Source organism: Mandrillus leucophaeus, unplaced genomic scaffold (genome assembly GCF_000951045.1).
Source record: "Mandrillus leucophaeus isolate KB7577 unplaced genomic scaffold, Mleu.le_1.0 Scaffold286, whole genome shotgun sequence".
In the NCBI taxonomy this organism is placed as follows: domain Eukaryota; kingdom Metazoa; phylum Chordata; class Mammalia; order Primates; family Cercopithecidae; genus Mandrillus; species Mandrillus leucophaeus.
Window position 1 is genome coordinate 1,672,448 of NW_012102987.1, and position 10,339 is coordinate 1,682,786.

The 10,339-nt window shown below is 41.3% G+C and overlaps 1 protein-coding gene across 2 annotated transcripts in view; it reads right to left on the minus strand.

Moving 5' to 3' along the window:
* Nucleotides 1–3,933: 3,933 nt before the first annotated feature.
* FAM210A (family with sequence similarity 210, member A) overlaps nt 3,934–10,339 on the minus strand; it is a 60,556-nt gene continuing 54,150 nt past the window's right edge. For both annotated transcript variants that reach the window (XM_011985541.1, XM_011985542.1), the window contains exons 4-5: nt 10,219–10,330; nt 3,934–4,989 (exon numbers count right to left, since the gene is read on the minus strand). In XM_011985541.1, coding sequence (XP_011840931.1) covers nt 4,756–4,989; nt 10,219–10,330 — 346 coding nt within the window. In that variant the 3' untranslated portion in view covers nt 3,934–4,755. The remainder of the gene's footprint in view (nt 4,990–10,218; nt 10,331–10,339) is intronic.

A 10,339-nucleotide genomic window follows, 5' to 3' on the forward strand; every position in this document is an offset into this window, starting at 1 on the left:
TACTATGACTGTCCAATCAAGTCACTAGAATAAAGAACAGGCTTCATGATATCCTCTGCCCTGGAGGTTTCTGAAATCAGGATGCATTCTTTCTACTAAGGAAATAATTCTTATCATAATTGCCACGGGATAATTATGATCTAAAATTACTATTGTTGGTGACTGTCAATGATGCATAAAGAAGAATACAGCTTGATTTTCAAAGCCTAACCCTGAAGAAGCAAGACAATTAAAAGCTTGTTTTGACTAGTTAAAATGAACAAACTTGACACAAAAGTCACAAAGGAAAAATTCTGCAGAGGGAAAATATCATCAACTGGCCTGACTTGGCATTTCTCTAATACAAGTTACAAGCTCCAAGTGCAGGGGAAAGACCTTTCAAGAACCAGAAGGTCAGGCCAAAATTCATGACTGCAGAGGAACTGTGGGAAGCAGGTGTGGTCTCCCAGACTATTCAAGGCCAGAAAGGAAGAAAGAGGTCATGACTCCCACTGTCTTCAGGGAACATGATGCAGCACGTTCTGCAATCTCATGTAATAGTAACTTGATACCACGTAACATACAAATGATCCAAAAGAGAACAACGTTAACATCTGCAAAATGAACACGATGCAGCACGTTCTGCAATCTCATGTAATAGTAACCTCATACCACGTAACATACAAATGATCCAAAAGAGAACAACATTAACATCTGCAAAATGAACAGGTAAAATTCCCCACCTCTGGTTCTGTAGATTTCTGGCTCAGGTGGTTGAATTCCAAGGCAGGCAGCGAAGAGGCTCCCACTTCCCAGAGTGCACATGTGCCCCTCAGGCATCTGGGCCAGTATGATCCGACGCACTGTGTGACCTTCATGCTCATAAGGACAATTGAGTAGAGCTTTCAGTACCAAGAAATATAAACGACTTGCAAAAAAGATATTTAAACAGGCGCAAACAACTTGGATAACATTTAATTTATTTTATTTTAGGCCTTACAGAGACTCAATTTTGAAAATCAAAAATAAATGAAGGCCCTCATTTCAAAAAATGAACTTTGACCAACAGAAAAAATATGTTCACATCACCTAACAATCTGTATTTTCAGAAGGAACCCTTTAATTCAGAAATGCATGTCTCACAGAAACGTCTTCTCAACATATCATTTCAGAAAAAGCAGGAAAGATGACTTTTTTTGCCTCACTGGCTAAAAATCATCTTCTGTCCAATCCATTACAACTATCTTTTACAGTAGCCTGATTTACGTCTGAATTAGTTAAGAAATCCTGAATGACCCAAACCCAACACTAAGAACACAGAAAGAAGCTCCGTGTGTCAAACATAAAATTTCCTTCTTTTCTTCAAACACCTGTTCTGCTCATACCATTAAGATCTTTAAAATTCCTGGAATTATCTTCTAAGATCACTGAAACAAGAGAGCCACTATCTCCATTTCATCCTGAGCATAAAGCACTTGTAAATGAGTGTAGATTCTGTGACAAATAAACACATGATTATATTTCAAAGGATAATTTATTATTTTCACTACTGGGAGGTAGGTAATCTCAATGTAAGCATTCTTTTTCTCCTTTCTTGAAATCTGTAAACAGCACCCTGTGGTATGCACAAAAGGCTGTCTCAGTAAAATACATTTTTTCATGTGGTTGGTTTTGCTCTTATTCCTGAATAAACTAAGTCTCTCACTTAATCCATCTTTCACTTCAAATACCAATTTGCTTAGCAAACCCTTTTTGTGCATTTCACAGAGGCGAATCTCAGTCCCAGCTCCCTCCCCACCCGGTCAACATACCTTGCATAAACGCAGACATGCATTTAGCCAGCCATGGTGGTGTGCACCTGTAGTCCTAGCTACTCAGCATGCTGAGGTGGCAGGATCACTTGAGCCAGGAGTTCAAGACTGCAAGTGAGCTATGATCATGCCACTGCACTGTAGCCTGGGTGACAGACTGAGACTCTGTCTCAAAAAAATAAATATAAATGTAGACATTCAACGAGACACGGGCCTGCTTCTGCCGAGCACTCGCAGTTCACAGAGGTTATAGGTGAATTAATCCCAACTGTAAGATGTACTGTAAATGAAATGAGGTCTATTATATATAGCGAACTATAATTTATTGTATATATTCTCAATTATTTAACGTGGCATATTGGTACTATATTCTGTTAGCCTGCTATTAATACTCCCAACTCAACATACTACAGGGGTCCCTGAAGCTTAAAGACTAGGTTAGCAATATGCTGGCAACAGCATCTTTGTAACATTCCTGGTGCCAAGTAATACAACAGAACTTCTCACATCTCCAGAGAATTTTTTACTAGAGAATTTCATATCACTCAAGCAGCACCTCATTGTCTATTAGATAAACACAACATGATTATGAAACTGGATGGCAACAAAACTCAAATGGACTGAACAAAAGATGACTATGCAGGAAAAGCAAATTTCAGTTTCAGGATTATTAGTAATAAGAACCTCCAATTTATCCCCACTGGAAAATATGCAACACGAAAAGCAAAAGGAAATTGTTTTAGAAGAATTTCATATAACACAAGATTTTAACATAGGCAGTCTCCAGTGGTTAAAAAGAAAAAAACTAGGAATGTGTTTAATATCTAAAAAATAGCATTTAAATATGCAAAAGTGTGAATTATTTGGTACATACTTAAAACATGTCAATCATGTTTAGGTTTGAAAACGTGGCGTCAGTGTGAAGCAGTGCATTCAGCCCTCTGTGTCAGGAGACAACGGAGCTACCCGCCAAGACTGCCGACGGCAGAGACACCGCCGCATCTCCCCGCACTCCCCCCGGCCCCCAGGAAGAAAGATTCCAATCACAGCGCATTCATTTAAAAAGCATTCTAATATAATAATCAGACTCGTCAAATGCAAACTTTTTTTCCCCTTTAAACTACTCTTTAAATTTGGCCAAACTAAGTACTTGATACAAAAATGCTGGCAAAGAGCAGCGGTCCCTGCAGACTGTGTGGCAAACCCTGACATCCTCTTGCCTTAGCAGGTAAGTTAAAACAAGGACAATCTAAAAGGAGGCCATTCCCTCATTCAATTAGCAATGGAAGGGTTAGAACTGAAATAATCACTGTTAGAGCATAGGAAACAGACACACACATACTCAAACACACCCCACCACCCCAGCAACGCTCACAGCTGACAATGGCTGAATTTCATTACAAGCAAATGATTTAATTATAGCTTTGTTATTTAAAAAAAAAAAAAAACAATCAGCTGGGCGCAGTGGCTCATGCCTGTAATCCCAGCACTTGGAGAGGCTGAGGTGGGCGAATCACAAGGTCAGGAGATCAAGACTATCCTGGCTAAGACGGTGAAACCTCGTCTCTACTAAAAATACAAAAAATTAGCCGGGCACAGTGGCGGGTGCCTGTGGTCCCAGCTACTCGGGAGGCTGAGGTCAGGAGTTGGAGACTAGCTTGGTCAATATGGTGAAACCACACCTCCACTAAAAATACAAGAATTAGCTGAGTGTGGTGGCACACGCTTGTACGGCCAGATACTTGGAAGGCTGAGGTGGGAGGATCACTTGAACCTGGGAGGCAGAGGATGCAGTGAGCCAAGATCACACCACTGCACTCCAGTCTGGGAGAGAGAGGGAGGCTCCGTCTCAAAAAAAATTAAAAAATAAAAAAATAAAAAATCAAGTAGAATGCTCAAACAAGGATATTTTCCCTTCAATGCAAGATAAAAAGCAGCAGCCACAATTTAAAACTTTACTCCATAATGAAATCAGCATGAATTCTGAAACGAAGACACTGGGAAATTGCACTGGTTTGCAGAGGCAAGGCCCGTGCCTACCCCAAGGAGTTAGCAGTCTCCACGACAACCTGACTCCATTTTTAGTCTCCCAACCTTTGTCTGCTTGAGAACCATGAGCTTGAGTTACTGCTGAAAAACATTTGATTTTAACAATAAATTTAAGGTTTAATGATTGTTCACCTTTCCTCTGAAAGATCAGGTGAAAAGGACACAAATAATTCATGAGAGGTTTATGTTTGAGGCGATCACCACCAACACACACTTCGAAAAATACCATCACCATATATATATTTGCTTAAAAAAATTATGACAAGCTTCAGGTAAAAATAATTTTTAAAGGGTCCATTTTTCATTTACGTACAATCAATACATCGTATTTACATATATATGACTGAAACTTTATTCTATTTTCTTCATATATTTTAACTGGTAGGTAACTGCTCTATTCTGTTTTTATAGAAAGACTAAATACCTTCTTATTCACAGGCAGTTTGGATGATGCTAGTTTGTCTCCAAATTACGTACTGAATATAGTTAAAACCTTAATGAATAACATAAAAATTAAGATCCAGTATTAGCTTATTTTACGGGTCGCACTGGTTATTCCAGGAGTCAACTGCCTCCAGTGTGCATCAATTACAGCTGCAACAAAACAGAAATGAAGTGTGGTTCTGAAGACCTGGAAAAAGAAGTATGACTTCTACGACGTTCACCACTGCTTAATACTGCTACTGATGGGAAATTCTTACACTGGGTTCATTTCTTTCCTTGTAATAACACTGATTTTTCTAGTGATATTTAACTTTAAAAAGGTATTTTACTTCTTTAACCCTCAGAGAACTTGTATATTTAGACAACTAACCAAAAAAATAATCAGACACACGTATCTTTGCCCACAGTTTCCAAAGGGTTAAAGTGCAGGAATTTTCCATACTGCTATACTTCTATACTGCTGTAAGGCACCTTATTCCACTTTTTTCTTAAAGGAAACTTTTTCTTTGGTTTCTTGTAACTTTTCAGTGAGTCTGTCTTTTGTTTCTTCCATCTTCTCTGTGATAAGCTCCTTTGTCTCCTCCATCCTGTCCTGTAGATACTCCTTGACGGGTGGTGGCGTGGACATGTAGCCACGACTGCGCAGATATTTCACAGTGAAGGATGTTCCTCCCAAAGTCACGGTATACCGAGCAGGTGTTGCAATCTTAAGCAAAAAGCAAACAGAGACAAATCAAAACCTGGTTATTACCATCATCTTAAGCAAAAACAAGTTAAAATTAAAATTCTTGGTAGTAACCAATCAGAATAAATTGCCTCATTGTTTCACAAAGCTAATGTAGTAATATCCTATATGGTTTTCCCTCCTAACAAGAGACACTTCTTCTGTGAACTCATTTTATGAACGTTTGTCCTCCACACAATCCTGACCCAGATAACAGAATCATAGCACTGACATCCCTAATCGCATGCTAGTAAACTTGGCGAACAGCTCAACCTGGAAATCAGAAACAGGACTCAGTACCACTAAAAATAACAAAGGAACACATGTTTCTATTCCTTAAAACTCCTGCCATCCTGCCAAATGCTTTCTATCTGGAGCTAAACTAGAACTGAATGTCTTCAAATGGTGAGAGGCAGAGCATGAATCCACTCTCTGTTGGATTTAGGTTAGCTTCACTTCCAAATCCCTTTCCTTCTACCTTCTCATTACAATCTACCCTGAGTCTCAAATCCTAGCCAGTAATTTACATGAGGCCAAAAGTAGTAAAATGCCACACCTGCTGCAGATATGCACAGGTTTAACGTTAATTGGAACTTTTAGGACCAATGGTAAATAGCAGATGACTGGTCAAAGAGAAACATAAAAGTAAAAAGGCTGCATCACATATCTAAGTCAAAAATCAGGCCGGGTGCAGTGGCTCATGACTGTAATCCCAGCACTTTGGGAGGCTGAGGTGGGTGGATCACCTGAGTTCAGGAGTTCAAGACCAGCCTGGTCAACATGGTGAAACCCAGTCTCTACTAAAAGTACAAAAATTAGCCGGGCATGGTGTCAGGCACCTGTAATCCCAGATATTCGAGAGGCTGAGGCAGGAGAATCGCTTGAACCCGGAGGCGGAGATTGCAGCGAACCGAGATCACACCATTGCGCTCCAGCCTGGGCAACAAGAGTGAAGCTACCTCTCAAAAAAAAAAAAAAAATTCATAGGTGTTGGCAGGTACAATGGCTCACGCCTAAAATTCCAGCACTTTGGGAGGCTAAGACAGGAGGAGTGCTTGAGTTCAGAAGTTCAAAACTAGGCAACATAATGAGACCATGCCGTCTCTTAAAACAAAAAGAAAAAGAAAGAAGAAAAAGAAAAGAAAAATAATTAGCCGGGAGTAAGTGGCATGCACCTGTAGTTCCAGCTACTTGGGAGGCTGATGCAGGAGGACTGCTCAAGTTTAGGAGTTTGAGGCTGCAGGGAGCTGTGACTGCACCACTGCACTCCAGTCTGGAAAACAGAGCAAGACCCTGTCTCAAACAAAACAAAACAAAACGCATAGGTGTGCCGTATAACAAAACTCTGAAAGAGCTGTCTGCTCTATCTCTAATTTCTCTTCTAAACACGTTAAGCAAGCTTTCACCCATACCTCTTTACCAAAACTGCTTTCAAAGTCACAGTGACCTCTACAAAACTAAATCCAGTTGTCCATTTGGAACCAGCCCCTGAACCACTGGAACCATTCAAGACGGCTTTCACTTTCACTTCTCTTCACTTGGCTCCAGGCCCTCAACTTGCTGGGCTTCCTTCCGGTTCATGGCGGCTTCTCATTTTTGCCAGTTCCTCTCTTTTCACCCACCTCTGAACACGGTGTGACAACAATCGATCCCTGGACCTCTTATTTTCGCTACCTATCTCACTGTCTGGTCTTTAGTGCCGTCTATACATGGATGATTGTTAACTTTAATCTCCAGACTGAACTTGTCCCCTGAATTCCAGTATGTACAACCACCTCCGGAGATTTGCATGTCTAATAAGATCTCAGACTTAATGCAGGTGAGTCACTTAATAGGGACACGTTCTGAGAAACGTGTCATTAGGTGATTGTGTTGTTGTGTGAAACATCACAGAGTGTACTTACACAAACCTAGATGGTACAGCCCCGTGCACACCAGGCCACAAGGTACAGCCTACTGCTCTTAGGCTGCAAACCTGGACAGCACAGCACTGCGCCGAATACAGCAGGCAATCGTAAGACCACAGTAAGTATCTGTATACCGAAACTATCTAAACATAGAAAAGGCAGAGTAAAAACATGGTGTTCATAAAAACATGGGACCTGTGGGACCATCACTGTCTGCAGTTCACGGTTAACCGAAATGTTACCGGGTGGCACATGACTGCATGTTCAAAACTGACCTTCAGATCTTCAACTGTCCTACTTCACACCTGCTCCTCTCAAAGTCTTCCTCATCTCAGAAAATGGCAATTCTATTCTTCCAGCTGCCCAGGCCAAAAACTTACAAGAAAGCTTCAATCCCTCTTTCTCTTCCATAATTTATATCCAAATCATCAGAAAACCCCAGCAACCACGTCTTTAAAATACATTGAGAATCCAACTACTTCCTGCTACCACCTGGCTTCTGGCCAGTTTTGCCTCTCGACTCAAGTACTGTAATCACCTCACCTCACACCAGGTCCCTTGGCTTTTCCCTTGGTCCTGCCATGGTCTGTTTAGAGGAGCCAAAGTGATTTTGATGGAACAGAGGCAGGATGCTTAAAATTGTCCAGTGGCTTTCCCTGTCCTCAGGGTAAAAAGCGAAGTCCCTGTAAGAGCTGACAAGGCTTTCCTGATCTGACGACACACCATTCTCTGCCCTGTTCACCGATTCCAGTCACACTGGCTTCCCTGCATCCCTTAAATACTCCCAGGATCCCGCAGCCTCAGAACTTGCCTTTCGAGTTTTCTCTGTTCGGAACACTTCTCCCTCTTGGAGGAGCAACTATCTCACCTTCTCAGCAAGGTGTGCCATCTCCCACTGAAAAACAAACTATCTCACCTTCTCAGCAAGGTGTGCCATCTCCCACTGAAAAACAAACTATCTCACCTTCTCAGCGAGGTGTGCCATCTCCCACTGAAAAACAAACACCACAAACACACCCCCATCCCTGGTTTCCTTTCTCAGCACTTACCATCATCTATGTGCACATACTTTGTGTGTGCAGCACTTCTAACTGTATCTTGTCTCCCCAACCCACCATCACTCACGACACTGTCTGCTCCACGAGGCAGGTATTTTGCACTGTCTTCTTTGATTCATTTACTCCCAGTACCTGGAATGGGATCTGGCACACAGAACAGGCTGACTAAAACTCTGGGTGTATTTCAAAGAGATTATGAGGCAGTCAGTGTATACATCCTGCAGCCAACTGCCGCCAGACCATACATGCCATACTTCATTTGGGGGCTTTGTCTTGATGAAGCAAAAAATCTGTGTCTGTTGTTCTATCTGAGAAACTATGGGTTACAGATAACACACAGGAGAATCCCCTCCGTATCTCCTACTTCACAGAGGAATAGTGAGGGGGAAGAACCACCACTGGCACTGATCTTCCTACCATGACGCCTACAGCTTCGTTTTCAATCCCAACTCCACAAACACATGCTGACCATTTTATTCACCTACAGAACACAATACCAGGTGCAGTGAAAAAACAACAAGAAAGAAGACATGATTCTGAATTCCTGGGAGCTCCTAATCAAATAAAGAAAACAAACACTTAACACCTAGCACAGACTGTGCTATCAACTGTCATGCTATGGGAGTGGGCTAAGGAGCAATTAAATTAGGGAAGGTTTACATCAGCATGATAGTTTGACTTACTCGGGTTAAAGTTATACCCACCATAACTAGAAACTTGGTAATTTTTAAATTTAATACACTTTAATGTAGAAAAACTCAACAATTAAATGTTAGCCCTCTCATCAAAATTGTAATAAAAGAGGAAATCTACCAAGATTTCAGAGGATGCTAATGAGGATGACAGAATGAAACAATGCTACTTTTCAGTAATGCTATAAAACCGTAATTCTTAGATATTCTTATACAACAGAAGTAAAATAAAACATCTAGTTTCTCAGTGTTTTCCACCTTCTTAGGTAGAAGTTTCACAGACTCTCAAAAATATTTGTCAATTTAGAAAATGAGATTAATATCGCTAAACTCCACAATTTACAGTGAGTCTTCCCTTCCAAAATAAAGACCCATAGGCATAGCAGCTATCAAGATGACGTTGTCAGGCCAGGTGCAGTGGCTCACGTCTGTAACCCTAGCACTTTGCGAGGCCAAGGGCCGGCAAATCACCTGAGGTCAGAAGTTCGAGAGCAGCCTGACCATCAGGGAGAAACCCCGTCTCTACTAAAAAAATTCGAAATTAGCCAGGCATGGTGGCACACGCCTGTAATCCCAGCTACTCGGGAGGCTAAAGCAAGAAAACTGCTTGAACCCGGGAGGCAGAGGTTGTGGTGAGCTGAGATCGCGCCATTGTACTCCAGCCTGGGCAACAGGAGCGAAACTCTGCCTCAAAAAAAAAAGATGATGTCTGAATCCAGAGAATAGTTATAAAGATTATCAACTCTTAAAATGAAACATATGTTAGGTTAAAATCTAACAAAAAAGGGTTTATAAGACAATTGGGATTAAACCTATTTTACTTGCTAAGAAAAGATCAACTATTAAAAACAGTAAAATAGGGGACCTCCTCTTTCGGCTTTGGAGGCCCCCCACTTCTGTCTCTGTACAGGGGAGCTTCTTCCTTCTCCCTTCCTTCTTGCCCCTTCTTGCCTATTAAACTCTCTGCTCCTTAAAACCACACACAGAAAACAAAACAAGACAAAAAACAGTAAAATAAATGCTAAATTTTGCTAACAAGTCAGGTGGCATGCAGATCACAGAATAAGAAAAATAAATATAATTAACATCTTAAAATAACTGTATCTCCATTTATCAACAGGAGCAAAAATGTCAAACAGACGGCTAGTGCTGTGGAAAATCACACAAGTCTAACTATCTGATCACAGCAAGTTATGGATCATCTACCAATTTTTAAGGCATTTCTTCCTAAAACCACATTTTTACTTCTGCTTTATTTTGTTATCTTGTAGTCCCAGCCACTCGGGAGGCGGAGGCAGAAGAATCACTTGAACCCGGGACGCGGAGGTTGCAGCGAGCTGAGATGGCGTCACTGCACTCCAGCCTGGGCAACAAGAGTGAAACTCCATCTCCAAACAAAAAAAAAGTGTTACCTTACATTATTCACCAGACATATCAGAGATGAAATAGTGTTTCAAGTTACAAAATACAATCGGAAGCTAACACGGAGTCTCATGGGGAGACGAGCAGGCCACTGGTGAGGTCTGAGGAGCAAGGGTTTGTCACAGTACCCACCTTAAACAAGGCATACGCTGTGAGTGCATTTCCACTCTGGGAGTTTTTCAGGATGCTTACCACACTGTCAGGTAACCCAATGAGCTCTAGAAAAGGAACGACATTCACTCCTCTACAAAAA